Here is a 19,439-nt window from a genome sequence, read left to right on the forward strand (position 1 = left end):
TCCACCCCACCCCCACCCCATCCTTCACACCTCAGGGCCTTTTGAACAGGGCGTTCCCTTGGCCCTTTTATCAACCACCTTCTGTTTATTTGAACACTTGACAGAAATGTCAGTTCCTCAAGGAAGGAGTATTTGACCGAGGACTAAGCCCAGCGCCCTGCTCTATGTTTGCAGAGGATGTCCATCCAATGAACGAATCCGTCTAAGGCAGTGGCGGTCTCCGCTGCTGAATCATGAACCAGCACAGCGCCCCGCTTCTCATGAGGGCTTGACAAATAGGAAAAGGGCTAGTGCAGGACCAACACCTTCCAGTGTGTAGGGGAAATCCCTTTTTAAAAGTTCAGCTAAGGGGCGCCTGGGTGGCTCAGTAGGTGAAGCGTCCGACTCCAGCTCAGGTCACGAGCTGGAGCTCAGGTCAGCTCAGCTCGTGAGTTCGAGCCCTGCATCGGGCTCTGTGCCGACAGCCTGGAGCCTGCGTCAGATTCTGTGTCTCCTTCTCTCTGCCCTTCCCCTGCTCGGGCGCGCTCTCTCAAAAATAAACATTAAAAAAATCTTTTTTTGAAAAAAGTGGAAGTTCAGCTAAAAGCAACTTATTTGACACGTCCTCAGTCCTGATATTGAAGAGCAAAAATAAGACAAGTACCAGAAAAGGAGTGGGTGGCCACAGGCCCTCTGATGCACGTGGGAGTGGACACACACACACATAAACATGTAATGATCTACTAAGAATTAAAAAAATCTTAGAAGCCCGACTTCAGCCAGGTCACGATCTCACGGTCCATGAGTTCGAGCCCCGCGTCAGGCTCTGGGCTGATGGCTCAGAGCCTGGAGCCTGTTTCCGATTCTGTGTCTCCCTCTCTCTCTGTCCCTCCCCCGTTCATGCTCTGTCTCTCTCTGTCCCACAAATAAAAAAAATAAAAAAACGTTGAAAAAAAAAAAAAATCTTAGAAGCAAGGAAAGAGTGGAGAATAAAAGCCTTAAGGAAAAGAAACGTGTGCAGTCACTCCTTTTGGTGAAAGGGTCAAAGGTCGGAAAGAGACCCACCTTCAACAATGTAGATCAACATTTGTTGGGTGTCTACTGTTTTTCAAGGGTTGTGTGCGTCCTGAGACCCAGCTATGAAGGAGGTCCAGTGCGGTGGCCGCTCTAGCAGGGGCAGGGACATGGTGTTCTGGAGGCACAGAGCAGGAAGGTAACGGGGTCTGAACACATGCAGGAAGTGGAGATAAAACCCAGCACTGAAAGAGGAGAAAGCCAGTAAGCCAGGCTGCCTAAAGGCTCTTCAAAGACCTGAACAGGAGGGACAGGGAGCCGTACGTGCAGATGTCCTCAGTACTTGCCATCTCTCTATTGGCGGACACGAGGTGGCCGGGGAAGGCCGTGAGTCTTCGCTTATGAACATCAGTCTCTGGAGTGGCTGCCTGTCTCTGTGGTGACAGACTAGCGGGTCTCTGCCTGCTCGAAGCCCTCGGTTGCTCCCTGGCGCTTTTGGGCCAGTCCAGGCAGCCTGCTCATCTTGGCCTCGGTCTTCTCTTTTCAGATTCCTCAGCTTTTGCTTCAAGTTTCTGTTTTGTTTTTGAGAGACAGAGGACGCACGAGTGAGTGACAAGGGCCGAGCGAGAGGCACAGAGAATCCCTAGCAGGTTCCGTGCCATCGGCGCAGAGCCCAACACAGGGCTTGACCCCACAACCCTGGGATCACGATCTGAGCCGAAATCGAGAGGCGGACACGCAACCGACCGAACCGCCCAGGCGCCCTGTATTTTTACTTTCTAAGTCAGAGATGGAATGCTTCACAGCCTCGTGTGCCATCCCTGCCCAGGGCTGTGTTAACCTTCTCTGCATCACTCCGGTGCTGGTCACGTCCGACAGGAGCAGTACTTCCAGCTCGGCAAGGAGTCCTGAGCACAAGCACCCAGTGGCCGAGGAGAGCCAGAGCGCCCTCCCCCTCGTGTCTCCCTCGCACACTCCTTCCGCGTCCACCGGAGAGCCAGGCATTCAGAGAGAGAGGACAGGTCCAGAAAGCCACGTGGGGCGATGGGCAGACATGGGCGATGAGTCAGCCCCGAGGCAAAACTGACCAGGCAAGGCTCTGGTGAGACACTCCCATTGCCTCTGAGGGTAAGGAACGCTTTTCTCTTAGGAGGCACTGCAACGGATGTTATTTTCCTTTATTTAGGATATTTTAAATTTAAAAACTATTTATTTAAAAACTATTACCACAGTTATACATATTCATGAAGACCAACTGGAAAATACAAATTAGCAAAACAAAGTACAATAGCGATTCATAATCCTACCTCCTAGAAAAATAATCGTTAATCACTTTACATATAAATATCTAATATATCTGTATATTAAATGTATATAGTATATAATATCTATACAAATATGTACCTATCTATATAATAGGTATCTGTACGGATATTATAGATCTCTAAATTTATATGTATTTAGATATTAGATACAAAATACATATAAATTATAAATATACAGTTACATTTTCGCAACACAAACACACCCATACCATCTCACCCAGGTAAAACAAAAGAACATTACCAATATCCAGAAGCCCCCCATTACGTCCCCTGCCAGTCATTACTCCCTCCAGGATCTCCACAAGTCACATCATGGGGGGAGGAGAGTGGGGAGTGACTGTCAAAGTTCTAGAACTCGACAGAGATCATGGGCACACAACACCATGAATGTACTGAATGCTGCTGGAAAGCACACGGTAAAACGGCCAGAACAGTAAATTCTAGGTTACAGGTGTTTTTCCACAATTCAAACAAATGAAAGAAAAGTAACCCCTATTTTGACTTCTCATAGCATACGTTGACTTTGCCTACTAGACTTTACGTAAATGGAATCGTGATCTTTCGTGCGTTTTTTTGGTTTCGGTTTTTTGTGAGAATCCTGGATGCTGTGAATGCAGGGGTCACTCATTCAGCCCCGTTGCCGCCCTGTGCTCCACTGTGTGGCTATGCCACCACGTGGTCATTCCACTGTCCCGGAATTCAGGTTGTTTCCAGTTTTGTTAGCGATCAGCCCGGCACTGGGGTGGGTGGCTCCACGTGGATGGCTCAGTCGGTGAAGCATCGGATGCTTGATTTTGGCTCAGGTCGTGATCTTGTGGTTCGTGGGTTCGAGCCCCGCATCGGCTCTGTGCTGACAGAGAGCAGCCTGCTCGGGATTCTCTCTCTCTCTGCCCCTCCCCCACTCGTGCTCACTCTCCAAATAAACTAAAAAAAAATGCAGGCATGAGCATCCTCGTTCACGTTTCTGCTGTACAAAAATAGGCATGTCTGTTGGGGTCCTAAGTAAATCACACACATTACTTGCACTTTTTTAAAAAGGACCACACTGTAAATCTAGACTTGTCCCCTTCCTTCTTCGTTTACTCTTTCTCAAATACCTTGTGGCAACTATTTTTAACAGCTGCACATATTCCATTGCACGTAAATTTGTGCACGTTTCTTTAACAATCTCCAAGTCACATTGCTGGACCAAAAATTTTTAAGTTTGCCGATTAATTATCTTGCCGATTAATTATATTGGTAAACTGGCCTCCAGTAGGCTTGAGACTCTCAAGGTCGCCCTGGGGCCCCAGGCCAAAGCTCCAATGGCCAACACCTCTACGGTTGCCTCCGCCCCCTCCTCGTGCTCTCCCCTCTTCTCCCTTGCCTTTCTCCTCGACCTCCTTCCAGTTTGGGACCCAGTTCTTTCTGAACGTCTCCTATTCCCCCTAAGGAACTCGCCCTTCACACTCCTTCTCGGGAGTTGATCCTGACTAATGTCACCCTCCAAGGGCCTTACCCTTCTTGAACCCCACCACTGTGTTCATCACACTGCATCAGCTGCTGCGTCTGCTCCGGTTTACCCGATGCCCCGTGTTCCTCAGGGCGGAGCGAGACATGCCCAAAACATCGTCAAACGCGTAACAGCCGCCATGGAAGGGGCCTCCCTCGGCGCCAGGACTCACTGCACCCCCTGGTGCCCCTACAGTTCCTGGCAGACACATTTGTCGAGTCTGTGACCGAATGCTATGCTTCTGGGGCTCCAAGCAGAAACCGTGGGTTCTGCACCAAACAGGTGCGTCTGCTCATGCCGATAACACGAGCCCTTTTGGAGGAAAAACAAAAATCTCTACAATTCGTTTTTCAAAGAGCAGCCAGAGGGATCAAAATTTTAACATTTTAAGTCAGATCGTGCCCCTCCTAGCTTACGGTCTTCCACGGTTTCCCGCTGCGCTGAGTAAAACCCGAGCACTTCCGGTGGCCTCCACGATGCAGTCCCTGCTTCTGACCCTGGCCTCGTTTCCTACCCTCTCTCCTCCCACTAGACTCAAGGTACGCTGACCCTTCACTCCTCAAAAACCTTCGAAGTTCTTTACCACGTGCGCCTTCCTAAGCACTTCTCACACGTCGGGTCACTAGGTCTCCCGACAGCGTCATGGGGAGCCGTCACCACCTCCGATCTCCGTGCTCCAGGAACAGAAGCCGGAGCAGAGAGGCTAACGGACTTGCCTGGTTAAGGTCCTTCCTGATCTTAAATTAAAGCCCAAGTTCCTAAACGGGGTTGCCAATATGTGCCAAGAACTGTCCGTGCCTACCTCGTATCACCCTAGACAAAGCCTTCCTTCCCCTCCTCCAACTTGCCACAGACCTACCTCAAAACCTTTGCACAGGCCACCCCTCCTGCCTGGGACAGTGCCCAGTCCCCTCCTCCCTTACACAATCCTACCCGTCCTTCAGAATCGAGTGCGCCACTTGTCAGAGATGCACCTCTCCAGGCTTGTTCTTTGAGGCACTTACCAGAACTGCAATCTCACGACTGGCTGTGTAACAATTCGTGGAAGCGTCAGACTTCCCACCGGGCTGAATGCACGGAAAAGGTGAGGGCTGGGTCTGTCCCATTCAATGCTGCATCCCGGTGCCTCACACGTCGTGGGTGCCCGGTAAATATTTATCAGTCCTCTCTCGATCTAGTGAGTCAGCTCGCTTCAGATTCCACCTTTACCCTATCTGTCTCCCCCAACAGAAAGTAGGCTCGAGAGCAGGGCGTTTCTTTTATTCACTCCTGTTTCCCCAGCACCCAAACGTTCACTGAATCAATGTAGCCATCACTTCCTTCCATTCCTGAATACCCGGGCCCTCCCCACGTCAGCACACCGGACAGGACTTCTCCGCGAGGGCGCCCCCAGCGAGAGCAGAGATGAGGAGCAGAGTACTAGAGACAGAACACAGACCTCACCTCATTGACCGCGACTCTTGTTCCCTCACTGGAGTCTGTGCGACACTGTGAGACTGTCTTGTCATCTTATTTCCTTCTAATCAAAACCCTTTTAGAAATATGGAACTCAGGGGGCACCTGGGTGGCTCTGCCGGTTAAGCTTGTGACTCTTGATCTCAGCCCGGGTCATGACCTCACAGTTCACGAGATCGAGCCCTGCGTCCAGCGCTGACAGCACGGAGCCCGCTTGGGATTCTCTCTCTCTCCGTCTTTGCCCCTCCCCTGCTGTCAGAATAAACAGTTTTAAAGTTTTTTTTTTAATGAAAGTGAAATATGGAACTCAGGATTTTCCAAATGGCCGCATCTGTGGATATTTTGGGGGAAGGATCGGAGTCAAGTGGTGTGACAATCTCCTGAGAAGGCGTCAGAGAAAGGCAGAGTGGGACAGGCCAAGCACTCTGCTTACTGTGTGTCCTCAGGCAGCCACGCCTCTCCCCCACTCGCAAACCTGCTGGGGGTACTAGAAATACCTCCAAGACACCCTCAGGAAGTGCGAGTTCTCACCCCAGCCTTTTATACTACCAGCTTGAACACAGACAAAAAGGGAACGTGCAGCTAACCCTTCAGGCTCCCCAAAGGAAGTCACCGGCCCCAGGAAGGGCAGAACTCGTCTCGATCACCGTTAAATACCCAGAGTCCACCGCCACAGATTGGGGAAACGAGGCGCCCAGCACCCGGCACCGGGGCGCACAGCCCGCTCCCAAGGACTCTCTTTCTAGTCCGGGGTGGGGAGGGGTGGGGAGGGGGAGGAAGGTGGCCAGGGGCCCAGGCGCGGGGTTGGCCCTCGGCGGAAGCCAGCCCGGGCCACCACCCCGCCCCCGCGCTGCTTGATCCTCGGCGACAGTGCCACCTAGCGAGGGCCAGGGCCACCGCGGCAGGCGGCGCCCACCACGGCTGGGCCAAGGGCCGTGGTCGGCCGGCCTCAGGCCCGCGGGCCACACCGGCGCTGCCCGGTGCCCGGCCCGCGAGGGAAGCCCACGCAGCCCCGCAGCCTCGTCTCCGCCCGCGGGGACTCACGAGGCGAAGGGTCAGGTACCGGCCGCGCGGCCTTAAGGGGCCAAGCACCGCACGGTGTCTCCCTCCGTCCTTTGGCGCGGGCCCTGTACGCACTGCCCCGCCCGGGGTCACCGCACGGACGAGGAAACTGAGGCTCACAGGGGCGGTGGCGAACCCAAGGTCACACGACCAGCTGGTGGCGGGGCGGGCACGAGCCTGCAAGCCCCGGGAGCCGCCGCATTCGCCGTGAGCCCCCAGGGGCGCAGACGCGCGAGCCCCGCACTCTCTCTACACGCCGCCGCGGCTCAGGGACCCGGACAGGAAGCGACTCCCGCGCGAGGGGCCCCCTGGGAAGCACGCGGCGCCGGGGCACGTGACAGGGGAGCGCCGGCCGGGCCGACGCACGGGCGCGCGCACGGCGAGCGTCAGCACGCGCGGAGGCGCCGACGGAGCCGGGACCAAAGCCCCGGGTCACGTGTGCAGGGCAGCAGGCGAGCACCGGGGGGCGGGCGTGCGAGAGAGGTCACGTGAGGGAGGCCGGCGTCGCGCGGTCACGTGAGGGGCGGGGCGGGCCGCCGGAGCGGAGGGGGAGGGGCGCGCGGCTTCCGGCGGCTGGGGGCCGGCGAGCGGGGGGGCCCCGTCCCGGAGGCGGCGGCGGCGCCATCTTGGCGAAGGGGGGATCAGGAAGTGCGGACCGCGGCGGCGGCGGCGGCGGCGGAGCCCGAGCGGAGGCCGGAGGCTCCCGGCCCGCCGGCCCCGGAGCGGAGCGGAGCGGAGGATGCAGCAGCCGCAGCCGCAGGGGCAGCAGCAGCCGGGGCCGGGGCAGCAGCTGGGGGGCCAGGGGGCGGCGCCGGGGGCCGGGGGCGGCCCGGGGGGGGGCCCGGGGCCGGGGCCCTGCCTGAGGCGGGAGCTGAAGCTGCTCGAGTCCATCTTCCACCGCGGCCACGAGCGCTTCCGCATTGCCAGCGCCTGCCTGGACGAGCTGAGCTGCGAGTTCCTGCTGGCCGGGGCCGGAGGGGCCGGGGCGGGGGCCGCGCCCGGACCGCATCTGCCCCCGCGGGGGTCGGTGCCCGGGGATCCCGTCCGCATCCACTGCAACATCACGGTGAGGACCCCTCCGCGCGCCCCTGCGCGGCCCCCTGTCAGGCACCCGGGATCGCCCCACACCGCACGGCTCTTTGCTCTCCGAGGACCGGGCAGGCCGAGTTCCCCCGCCCCCCCCTCGTCGGGGCCCGGCGCCTGCTCCGAGCGGGTCACACTCGCCGCCGCCGCTGGAGGTTGTGCACCCGGCGTCCGCCGCGCACCCCGACATATGGCGCCTCGACTGGCCCTTTCCACCGGCCCACATCCCGTGGGCCGTGATTTGGCCCCGCGCGGCTTTACCTGGCCACCTGCGGAGGCCCCTTCCTTCTTCCCCTGCTGTCACTTTTGGGTTCCAGGCCTGTGCCCTGAGCTCAGCCGCGGGGACCCACCTGGCCTGGAACTCCACGTTTCCGTGATACCTCCTTGTCGGCAGTGCCTTTGACTTAGGACGTTGCCACCTGTGGGATCGCTGCCCAGGCACCTCTCCCGAAGCCCCCCTTTGCTCCCTGAATTTTTACTAAGGAGCGGTTCGCAGGTCACGGACTCTTCTCTGTTTTGGTCTCCCTTTTATTCTGGTGTAACCTCGAACTGTCCTCCTTTTGCCCCAGCTGGTAGCAGACCTCCTCTCTCCTGTTCCCTCGGAAATCTCCCCTTGCCAGGGGTGGGTGCCTTTCCCAGCAACGATGGTGATGACTGAGGACGGCGCCCTTGATCCTGAGCAGCTACAGTCCCTTCTGTGCCCAGCGAACACCATCGCACACGAGGCTAAGTCAGGAGACAGACATCCTGCAGGCCTCCTGCCCCATGTGTCCTCAGACCTCCCCTGAAAGGGGGCAGCGACTGAGGACTGGGAGTGCTCAGTGCTGCATGGCCTGGCACTTACCTGCTGGGACAGTAGTTAGGCAGCAGGGGGGCCAGCGCTTTACCCAGCAGGCTGTCTGCACCCTGGAGGGAGTAGTCAGGGGAAACACTGACCCGTGAATCGGGTGGTACTTGGGGGCCTGGTTTCCTATCCCTTTTCCTCCGTTGAACCAGGTCAGGGTGCGGTGAGCCTCAGCCTGGGCTGGACGGTGCTCCCCCAAAGCGCATGTGTCCCATTTTTCCCTGTTTTTTTTCCCCACCTTTTTCCTACTAAAAAGTTGAGATTGGAGAACTGGGTGTGGTTGAGTCAGGTGAAGACTTGAGTATCTTTCATGATTGCTTCCCTCCAGCGTTTGAGGATTAGCGCCGTGACAGAGCTAAGACCCCTGCAGAAGCGGGTGGGGGGAGCCCCCTGAGTTGATTCTGTTCCCGAAAGGCAGGAATGCCCCCTTCTCTTCTAGCTGCCCATCTAGTTCCGTCTTTGTCCCCAGAAGGAAGCTAGGCTGCGAGGCTCTCAGTCCAATTCCTTGTGGCCCCCATAAAGGAGACTTGGCGAGAACTATGCCCCCAGTTTTGGGCAGATGGGGGAGTCTGGTCAGGGTGCACTTGGTGCCTGGTCTCGGGAAGCCTGGGAATGTCAGCAGCGTGGGCTTCCTCCCCCCAGCCTGCCTCGTGGGGCCCTGCAGCCCGCGCCTGCTCGAGGGAGAGACGGGGGAGCTGGCCCGTCAGCGGTTCTGTGGGGAGTGACCGGGTCGGAGGCATCTTCCTGCCACCCTTTTACTGTTGGGTTCTGGAGGCTCAGCCTAGCGTGTGGCTTTCCTTCTCCAGCTGAACCGAAAGTGACCGGCAGCCTTCGTTGTTTTCACGTCGGCGTGATTGTGACAAGGGGTCCCTTCCTGAAATCACCGTGGAACTCGAGGAGCAGAGGGCTGGAGGGCTCAGTGCCGGGTGTGGGACAGGCCGCCCGCAGCGCCGTGCGTGGGAAGCCTCCCTCCCCGCTGGTGGCGCGGCGGCGCTTCCCTGGCTCACTCCTGAGAAGAGGAAGGGTGTTCAGGCTGTTTGGAAAGGGTTCTCTCGGGGACTTGCTCTGCTCTGGGATTTGTTGGGAAGCTGGTGGGATGCCGACCTGCTGAGCTGGGCTTTTGTCGGGGGCGGAGGAGCAGAGGGACCAGAAGCCTTGGGGGACGGGAGGCAGGCAAGGTCTGCTCTTCCCAGGGCTGCCGTGCTGACCACTCTCTCTGCTCTTTTCCCTCAGGAGTCCTACCCTGCTGTGCCCCCCATCTGGTCAGTGGAGTCCGATGACCCAAACTTGGCCGCTGTCTTGGAGAGGCTGGTGGACATAAAGAAAGGGAACACTCTGGTGAGGGGCCAGGTTGCCGGGCCGAGGCTGCCCTCTCCTCTTATGAGGCCCACATCGTGGAGACGCCTCGTGAAAGGAGATGTATTTGGGAAGGGGGCGGTACAGTACGTCCAATCCCCGGGGGCAGACTCCGGGGCAGGGGTGGGGGGCGGCTTACTAAAGCCGGAGGGAGAGCCTTGCACCAAACCCAGCCTTGGTCCAGGAAACCCCCACCACACACGTGGTCCGTGAGATCCAGAGGACCAGGTACCGGATCGGGGTTTAGGAGCTTGTCCACGCACGGGTCCATACTGGGGTGGGGATGAGGTGTCTGACGTCACCGCCGTCCCCTTTCCCAGCTCCTGCAGCATCTGAAGAAGATCATCTCCGACCTGTGTAAGCTGTACAACCTCCCTCAGCACCCAGATGTGGAGATGCTGGACCAGCCCCTGCCGGCTGAGCAGGTGAGCAGGCGGGGCCCTGGGCCCGGTGGATACCCGCTCGCGGAGACGTGCTTGCGGTAATTCCTCCGCACTTCCGGCCGCTGCAGACGCCTGCACGGGTCGCGACTCTTGGCCCTTGTCCTTCAGGTGGGGATGTAGGTAGATGGGCACTGGTGCCCCCAGAACTTCCCCAGGGGCAGCGAGCTCCGTGTTGAGAGGAGGGGGAGTTTTTACCACCGGCGGTAGCGGTTGGTGGCCTTTGGGGACCCAGGCTGCTGGGGGAACCAGCGGCTGGTGTGAGTCTAGAGACGATCGAGTCAAGGAGAGGCTCCTCGGACCGGGACGCGGGAGGTGGGTCGTGCGGCCACCGTCCTCTTAACGTGTGCACGTGGTAGGAGAAGGACGGGCCGGTAGTGAGGTCACTCCCCGGGCCGTGGCTCCATCCTGACCGGCTGGCGGCACGAGGCAGGGACACAGCCGCCAGACCCCGGGCTCCAGGGCGGAGGTCAGAGGCCACGTGCTGAGGCTCTGATCGCTGTCTTTCCCTCCCGGCCGCAGTGCACACAGGAGGACGTGTCTTCGGAAGACGAAGACGAGGAGATGCCTGAGGTAGGGTTGCGCCCCGGGGCGGCACTGGCGGGAAGCTGTTTGTCAGCAGCACTGAGCACCCGCTGTGTACAGTGTTCCAATGTAGACCGGGGAGAGAAAGGACTGAGGACAGGTTTACTGGCCTAGAGGAGCAGCCGGTGTAGCGGGAGACAGGCCCCCCGCAAGCACCGAGGACAGCCGAGTGCTGAGGTCTTTAAGCCAAGTAGTCCACGAGGTCCCTTTAGGGGCCCTTGGAGTCGGACCCGGGCTCCCATCCTGTACCCAGCTGGGGAAGGGACTCCCCCAGCTGTGGTTTCCTCGTTTCCAAGGCAGCTTGTGACACCTAGTACGTATGAGTGTCGTGAGGGTGAAATGCGACGCCGCGTCTAAAATGCCCCACGTGGTCTCTGACGAATACTAAGTAACTTTGGTCCGTTCTCCAAAAACGTAGGCGCTTTTACAGAAAGTAACGTAGTAGTTAAGAACCCGAGCTTCAGAGCCACATGGAGTCCGGCTCACGTCTTAGCTCCGCCGAGGGTCGTGCGGCTTTGGGCATGGTGATAAACCTCACTAGGCCTTAGCTTGCTCCTCTGTAAAACGGGAGTAACGGCGGAACAGCAGCACGGCGATTGTGGGACGTCAGCCGGGGCGTGTGGGGTCTGCGACAGCACCCGGCACGGGACAGGTGTTCGTGGATGTCCGCGGCTAGCGTCGGAATTAGGAGGTTAGTGGCAGCTGCGTTGTGCCAGGGTGAGGACGCCGCTCCGGTGACACTTCTGCTCCTGAGTAGCTCCGCTGGGACCTTAGACGCACGAAGGGCCGTCACACATCTCTCGGCCGCCGGCCTCTGCGCCGCCCCACGCACAGCGAGCTCCCTGCCCACCTGGGTTGGGGCGCACGAGGGCCCAGTCCTCTTCCTGACCTCCTCCACCTCGTTCCCCTTGGCCTAGGCGCCTCCGCAGACCTGACCCGGGCCCCGCACCCACGGGGAGGGCAGGAGACTTGTGCCCCCCGTCTATACTACTCCTGGGAATCGTAGTGACCCGGTGAGAAGTGAGTTCTGAGCCACAGTGTCAGGCCAGCGTCATTCCAGGACTACAGAGGGGCCGCTGCTATCAAGGGAGAGTGTCAGGGACAGCTGGAGCGGGGTCGGTCTTGGGGACAAGATGGCCGAGTCCCCACTTGCCTTCCTGGGTCCTGGCGGGGTCCTGCCGCCTGAGACCGACCAGGAGATTTTCTTGGTGGGCGTGGTGGGGCCGGGGCACTCTGGACCCGGAGCTGGCTGTGTCCATCCGTCGGTCTGCTGGACCGACCATTGTCCTGTACCCTTTGACCCCGGCCAGGTGGGACCGGGAAGGCAGTGGCCCCTCTGCATAACCTGTGTTGGTTCTTTCCTCCCCACCCCACCCCCCCCCCGTCCCGTGCCCCCCTAGGACACGGAAGACCTAGACCACTATGAGATGAAAGAGGAGGAGCCGGCCGAGGGCAAGAAACCCGAAGACGACGGCATCGGAAAGGAAAACTTGGCCATACTAGAGAAGATCAAAAAGAACCAGAGGCAAGATTACCTGAACGTACGTGCCTCCCGGGGAAAGGCCGGGCCGAGGGGTTGGAGGGTCCAGGCCGGGAGGGGGGGCGGGGAGAGGCCGGGCCGAGGGGTTGGAGGGTCCAGGCCGGGAGGGGGGGGCGGGGAGAGGCCGGGCCGAGGGGTTGGAGGGTCCAGGCCGGGAGGGGGGGCGGGGAGAGGCCGGGCCGAGGGGTTGGAGGGTCCTGGCCGGGAGGGGGGTGTGGGGAGAGGCCGGGCCGAGGGGTTGGAGGGTCCCGGCCGGGAGGGGGTGCAGGGAGAGGCCGGGCCGAAGGGTTGGAGGGTCCTGGCCGGGAGGGGGGGCGTCTGCGGGGCATCCGTGTGGGGAGCAGGCCCCTTCTCCGGTGGGCTGATCCAGGGCGCCTGCCGGGCCACCCCCCCCTGTCGCGCGCGCCCCCCACTCAGGAGCGCGGACGTTTGTGTCCTGTTCCTCCCAGGGGGCGGTGTCTGGCTCGGTGCAGGCCACTGACCGGCTGATGAAGGAGCTCAGGGATATCTACCGGTCACAGAGTTTCAAAGGCGGTGAGTGCGGGGCGCCGGGGGGCGTCTGAATCTTGATTTCGGCTCAGGTCACCACCTCATGGTTCGTGGGTTTGAGCCCCACGTCGGGCTCTGCGCTGACAGTGTGGAGCCTGCTTGGGATTCTCTCTCTCTCTCTCTCTCTCTCTCTCTCTCTCTTTCTCTGCTCTTCTCCGACTCGTGCACGGGTACTTTTTCTCGTTCTCAAAAGAAACTTAAAAAAAAAGTCCTGGGATTCGTGAACGTTTACGAACTCTTCAGTCTAAGAATGCAGCTTCTCAAACCATTGGCTTAGACTGGGTGTTTGTCCATCAGGGTGAACCTGGAGTCTTTGATCTGTGTTCTGTCGGTCCGGGAGGGGTTCTGCATCGGGGACCGTCTCCCAACCATCCTGACCGCACCTGTCGTCTTCCCTCCTTCCAGGAAACTATGCAGTTGAACTCGTGAATGACAGTCTGTACGATTGGAACGTCAAACTCCTCAAGTGCGTGGGGGCTGGGCAGCCAGGGGGGGGCGGGGGGGGGCGGGGGCATCTCTGGGGTGCGGAGGGGCTCATCCCTGAGCTGCCAGCGGTTGGCCGGGAGAGCGGGAGCCGGGACCAGGGGTCTGAGCCCAGGCTTGTTGCCTCAGAGTCGACCAGGACAGCGCTTTGCACAATGATCTCCAGATCCTCAAAGAGAAAGAAGGAGCCGACTTCATTCTACTTAACTTTTCTTTCAAAGTAAGGCTTCTGTTTGTGCAGCTCCCCCCGAGCCAGGCTCCTTCCCTGCCCCGCAGAGGGCGGTCCTGCAGGCACTGGCCCCTCTGATTTCTCTCTTTCCTCTCAGGACAACTTCCCCTTTGACCCGCCATTTGTCAGGGTCGTGTCCCCGGTCCTCTCCGGAGGGTGAGTGGCTGCTCGGCAGGGGCGGAGGGTGGGGAAGGGGTGCGGAGCTCTTGACGGGCAAGCCGCCGACTCCCCTCCCTCCTGCAGGTACGTTCTGGGTGGAGGCGCCATCTGCATGGAACTTCTCACCAAGCAGGTGAGCCTGCGTCCCGCGGTGGCCCGGGAGGGGCTGTGCTGACCGCGGCGCACGCTTGACTTCGGGTGACAGGCAGGGCTTGCACCCGCGACCCACACGGACAGCCGAGGGCTGGCTCCGAGGTGCCCCCGCCGGTGGAGGGGGGCGGTGTCAGGCGTCGGGGCCCTTCGGACACCCTCCTGACCCGCGCGCTGCGGTGCCCCCGTCCCCAGGGCTGGAGCAGCGCCTACTCCATAGAGTCTGTGATCATGCAGATCAGTGCCACGCTGGTGAAGGGGAAGGCGCGAGTGCAGTTCGGAGCCAACAAAGTAAGCGGCCCGGCCCCGGCCGCTCGCGCCCAGGGCCGAGGGCCGAGGGCAGGAGGCCTCCGGCGGGAGGGCGGTGGGGCTGTGGTCCCCGGGCAGAGGGTCCTCGGGCGGGAGCCGGGGTCTCTGGGGGGCGGCTGTGGAAGGTGGCGGCCGTCGGGCCGCGGCCGGCCGTGCTGACGGTGGCGTCCTGTCCCAGTCCCAGTACAGCCTGACGAGAGCACAGCAGTCCTACAAGTCCCTGGTGCAGATCCACGAGAAGAACGGTGAGGCCCGGGCCCGGGGGTCGCGCTTCCCGCCACAGCCAGGACCCCTTCCTTGGGTTTCTAAGCCTTTACCGCCCATCACACGGCGCCTGCCCCCCGTCCCGCTGTTCCCCCCCCATTCCCCCCATTCTCCCCCGCCCCCATTCTCCGGAGAAGGGCCCGAGGGGGTAGCGTCCACACCCCTGCCCCGGAGAAGCACCGCCCGCCCAGCGCACAGGTGCGGGCCCTCCTGACCACCCTTCCAGAATGCTCATCTCACTGGGTCGTCTCAGATCGGGCGCCTCGTTATCCCCGTCTTCGTGGCCTCCGGTGGGCAGTTTCCCAGCGCCCCGACACCACCTGCGTCCCGATGGCCCCGGAGGTGCCCTCCCTCGGTATTGGGGCCAGGAGGAGGGGCTGGGGCCTCCGCCCGGTGACTGTCCCCTCGCCTTCTCTCCAGGCTGGTACACACCCCCGAAGGAAGATGGCTAAGCCCGGGGAGCCGCCCTCCTCCTCCCCAGGCGCCACTGGACCAATTACCTTTGAATGCCGTGTTCGGATCTCACGCCGCCTCCGTGGTCCCTCCCTCACTTTTCCCGGACGTGACCTAGCTCTGCCTCTCGCGGGACAATGACGGCTGTTGTAGGCGCTAAGGGAAAACAGAACTGTCGAGTACTCAAGACTGACTTACAGGCCAACCAACCGCCTGGCTGGAACCCCTGCTAGCAGGCACTCTTCTAAAAGAAACTTTCGAGCCTCCTTCTATTGCCGGAAACTCAGCTGTGCTCCAGACTAGAGCCTCCTTACCTATGCTATGGATTTTTAATTTATTTTCTCTCATTTCATGTACACTGCTTTTTTTGGTTACAGTGTATGACGGATGTGTATGAAAAAATGTATCTTTGGGAAAACAATTACAGTTTGTTAATTTGAAGATGCCGGTCCTGGCTCCTCTTTTTCTTGCCGCCTCCCGCCCCCCCCCCACCCCGTGCCTCCCTGGCGGCTGGGGAGGGGCTGGGCCCAGCCGGCCGGGGGAGAGGCTGGAGCACTGGGTTCGTCCCCAGGCCTCTCCCCGCGGCCACCAGCACTTGCCACCCCCCCCCCCCCCCCCCCGTGAAACGCGAAGCCCAGCATAGCTGCTAAACCACAGCGGGGCCAGCCGCAACGATGACCTTGATTCTTAGGACTTTTCTTCCCTAGTCGCAGGTGTTTCCAAATTTCTAAGAAAAAGACAGATTTTAGAGGCCGCTTCAGAGAACTGCTTCTACGTGAATCGAGGGGGTGGGGGACGAGGCCCTCCCTGGGGAAGGTGGCTTCGCCCAGCTCCCAGTGACTGCGGATGCCCCCTCGCTCCAGCCTCCCGCCTCATCTGGGCTCAGCCCGGAAGCACGTCGTCTGGCCGGGAGAATCCGGCTTCTCTGAAGCCGCTCGCCTAACGGGTCCTGCTGGAAGGGTTAGCTTCGGGGGCTCGCTCTGTACCCGGGTTCCCACCCGGGCTCTGGACACTGCGGGTCCGGGGCGTGGGGTCGGGGGGGGGAGACCTGCCTCTGGCCCGGCTCACGCACACTCGCCTCGGGGCTGCGGCGGCCTCTGCGGACCCCTCTGCCTGCAGACTGGGGCCGGGCCAGGCGAGGCTAGTGCAGCCGCTAGTGTTAGGAAGCCCGGAGCCAGGACGCCACCTGCGAACCTGCAGGCTGCCAGCACCCCGCCCTGCCGCGTGGGGGACCCGGCCGGTCTCCGTTTCCTTGCACGGATTCGAAGTCCCGCCGCGGCTGGACAGCTGCCCACGCCGCCCGGGGCTGCGCTGACCGCCCACGCGCACCTGATCTGGGTGCTGACAGACGCGGAGGGGCCCCCCCAGGGTGGGAGGGGGGTGGGGAGAGACCCGCTAGAGAGCGGGGGAACGTACACCAGCCCTGAGCAGGGTGTAGACTGTGTTTTTAGTAACGTGTGCTGTGAGCTGTCCTCTGTATAATGAATTTTGTAATGTATTTTTCTCACCTACCAAAGGATGAAACAAAACTATTTAAATAGTTTGGCTCTAATAAAACTGATTACTTTTTTATTTGTAAATATTTATTTAAACAATGTCTGCACCCAACCTGGGGCTGGAAGTCACAACCCTAGGATCAAGAGTCACCTGCTCCACCAGCCACGGGCCCCACTAATAAAATTATTTATCTTTTTTAAGTCTGTTTATTTTAGGAGAAAGAGTGTAAGCACAAGCAGGGGAGGGGCAGACAGAGAATCCCAAACAGGCTCCATGCTGTCAACAAAAAAGAATCGACACGGGGCTCAAACCCACAAACCGTGACCTTGTGACCTGGGCAGAAATCAAGAGCCGGATGCTTAACGGACTGAGCCACCAGGCGCCTCACTGATGAAATTACTTGAACGGCACAGGGCGCCTGGGTGGCTCGGTCCGACTCTTGATCTCAGCTCAGGTCTGGGCCTCAGGGTCATGAGTTCAAGCCCTGCACCGAGCTCCACGCTGGGCATGGAACCTGCTTAAGATCTTTTAAAAATAAAAATAAAGGAACAGAGGGGTCCATGTTCCCTGACATGAGGGGGAGCGCCAGCTCTGGTGAGCGGAGACCAGCTCGAAGGGAGCCCTCCACCTTTCCGCTCAAACTCCACTCCCCCTTCCTGACCTTGAGTCGAGGGCTCTCTTGAAGCTGCAAAGCACAGAAGAGAAACGAGGCTGTAACATCCTGAGCATGGAACGCCCAGGGCTCTTCTCTGCACCAGGACAAACGGGCTGCTCAGGACGGCGGGGTTCCGGGGGGCCGCGGGGGGCAGGCACACCACAGCGGCTCTGGTCTCACGGGGCAGGGCCGGGGACGGTGGCCACACAGAAGGATCAACACCCAGATTCACGAAACATGCCGGCATTTATTCGGGGTGACCGCTCGGCGCTGAAGTGCTCCCCGATCCCACCCGGGAAGGCCAGGAAGACCCAACGCCGGGCCCCTCCGTTCCTCAGAACCACAGGGCAACGACGCCCCTCCTGTCATGCTTCGGGTGCACAGAGGAGGCGTGGGGAGGGCCCGCCGGCTGCCTCAGGCTTCAGCCTCACGGAGGCTCCAGACACAGGACACACGGAGACGTCTGCCTCTTCTGAGGGGTGAGCTGGGGGCCAGGCCACGTGCGAGTGGCAGCAGCTGCGGGTGCCGGGACCTCTTCGTCCCAAGGTCTCGAGAGTGCAACGCATCTGAGGACGGGGAAGGCGGACTGGGACGGGGAGGGCGCACGGTGGCCGCGTCATTTAAACTCTCCGAACATCAGGATGCCCGACTGGAAGAGAGAGAGTCGGTCTCCGTGGAAAGGAAGGACCGCCCGGCCCGTCCACCCAACCCCTGGAGAAGTTCAGTTTGTTTCTTTAGGGGAAATGCCAGGTGACGGTGCGGCACGGGAGGGCGCACAGACAGACACAGGGCAGGTACCTCCAAGTTCAAAACACCAGTGACGGATCGCCTGGTCCGAACTCAAAATGCCTGCAGAACACAACAAGGGCACCTTGGTGGCACCAGGTCGGGTCATGGAGAAGGAAGGGGAGGCTGCGAGGACATTGGGTGGGGGGGCTCCTGCTACAGGGCCTGGAGAAGATTGCTGGGGGCCGGGGGGACCATAAAGAAAGAGGATGTAAAAGTAGGTCTATTATCGTCGCTAAAATTATTGCCGGGATCTGGGATTTTACATCGTCCGGTGGGAAATCCTGGGGACAGAAGACCGTGTTTGTTCAACTCTGCTCTTGGAGTTCTGGCACCAGGGTGGACGCTGGAAGGCAGGGAAGCCTTCACCAAGTGGGGCGGGCGAGCGAGGGCGCTTGCCAGAAACCCACCCTCTGGGAGCCCTTCCCCCACTCAGAGCCCGCCCACCCGCGCCCAACCCCGGGCCTCCTGTGTGTGTAAACTGGCCTCACGGAGGGGACCTCGGGTCTGTCCCCAGCTGTGCTGTTTCGTTTTTACGAAAGTGAGGAAGTTCCTTTCACCTTTCTGAGCCTTATTCTCCTCATCCTCAAAGGGGGACATCGTACACCTGCCGTCCTGGGCCTGTGACTCCCCAGCCTGGGCAGCAGGGGCCCTGTGCATGCAGTGACCCGAGACGACCTCTGGGTGGAGCCCACGCCCCGGGGGCGCAGCCGTCCGAGGCCCCCTGGCCGCTGCTCTTGGGGGAGCGCCTCTCCATCCTCCTTCCCGGTCCTTCTTCACCTCCGCTTCCCCTCCTGAACCGCCCCCCCCCCCCCCAGCATTCTCTCCCCCGTTCACACTTCATCTAACCCGACCCGACCCCGACCTCGACAGAAGCACAAAGACAAAGGCCGAGAAGAGGCATCTCCATCCCGAGGGTGTGGAAACCGAGGCCCGACAGGTGTCTGGACCTAAAGAAACCACGCGTCAGGAGACCCCGTGTCCGGTGCTCACCTATCGTGGCTTTCAGATTCTACTTTCCCTCTGAACAGAACCCTTTCCCGGGGAAATCAACACACATGAACCAGACAAAAGCTGAGCAGCTCTGGCAAAAGTTGGGGGGGGGGGCGCCTCTGTGCCCACAAGCAGGCCCTGCGGTCCCTCTCAGGCGCCCAGCAAATACGCCAGGGGCAGATCCGGAAATTGGGGTGAGATCACAGAAGACACCCCGAAAGGCACCCAGAGGCCCCGGCCCCCCTCAGCTGCCCCCTGGTCTCCTGGTCACCCCCCAGCTCCCCTCAGCTGCCCCCTGGTCACCCCCGGCTGCCCCTCAGCTGCCCCCTGGTCTCCTGGTCACCCCCCAGCTCCCCTCAGCTGCCCCCTGGTCACCCCCGGCCGCCCCTCAGATGTCCCTTGGTTGCCCCCCGGCCGCCCTCCAGCCGCCCCCTCCCCGGCCGTCCTGCTGAGGCCCCTTGCATCTCAGGAGGGTGGAGGGAGGCTCACCTTTGTCCAGCATGAATGGCTGAGTCAGAGGGGGGATGGCCCTGAAGTTGTCACTGTCCAGGCCGCACAGGGACTGCACGGGGAGGGTGGCCGACCGGCCAAGGTCGACGAACATGACCACAGCCCAGGCGCCCGCCCCGTCCAGCACCCAGCACCTGGCCGAGGGAGGGCTGGGCGAGGGGACGGTGTTCAGCCACCACGGTGGCCCTCGACGGGGGGGGCTGGAGGTCAGGGCTAGGAGCACCTTC

The 19,439-nt window shown here is 60.4% G+C and overlaps 1 protein-coding gene and 1 long non-coding RNA gene across 2 annotated transcripts; one reads left to right on the forward strand and one right to left on the reverse strand.

Moving 5' to 3' along the window:
* The first annotated feature begins 6,866 nt into the window (after window positions 1–6,866).
* On the forward strand, window positions 6,867–15,212 carry UBE2Q1 (ubiquitin conjugating enzyme E2 Q1). The gene is made up of 13 exons (XM_060644775.3): window positions 6,867–7,393; window positions 9,488–9,592; window positions 9,931–10,035; window positions 10,573–10,623; window positions 12,036–12,176; window positions 12,625–12,709; window positions 13,130–13,190; window positions 13,337–13,427; window positions 13,534–13,592; window positions 13,680–13,728; window positions 13,941–14,036; window positions 14,233–14,299; window positions 14,739–15,212. Exons 1-13 carry the CDS (start codon window positions 7,067–7,069, stop codon window positions 14,768–14,770), a joined length of 1,269 nt encoding a protein of 422 aa, XP_060500758.1. The 5' UTR covers window positions 6,867–7,066; the 3' UTR covers window positions 14,771–15,212.
* Window positions 15,213–17,150: 1,938 nt separating this feature from the next.
* LOC144614817 (uncharacterized) lies at window positions 17,151–18,552 on the reverse strand. The gene is made up of 2 exons (XR_013553020.2): window positions 17,722–18,552; window positions 17,151–17,572 (listed from the first exon to the last, which is right to left on the reverse strand). It is a non-coding gene; the product is annotated as an uncharacterized LOC144614817 (long non-coding RNA).
* Between the last annotated feature and the right edge of the window lie 887 nt (window positions 18,553–19,439).

Source organism: Panthera onca, chromosome F1 (genome assembly GCF_046562875.1).
Source record: "Panthera onca isolate mPanOnc1 chromosome F1, mPanOnc1 haplotype 2, whole genome shotgun sequence".
Lineage (NCBI taxonomy): Eukaryota > Metazoa > Chordata > Mammalia > Carnivora > Felidae > Panthera > Panthera onca.

Excerpts from the sequence above, each read along its gene's own strand:
- UBE2Q1 (XM_060644775.3), top strand. The coding sequence starts at position 7,067 with ATGCAGCAGCCGCAGCCGCAGGGGCAGCAGCAGCCGGGGCCGGGGCAG. Across the intron at positions 14,037-14,232 it reads TGCAGTTCGGAGCCAACAAA|TCCCAGTACAGCCTGACGAG; the intron begins GTAAGCGGCCCG and ends GTCCTGTCCCAG. Across the intron at positions 14,300-14,738 it reads GCAGATCCACGAGAAGAACG|GCTGGTACACACCCCCGAAG; the intron begins GTGAGGCCCGGG and ends CCTTCTCTCCAG.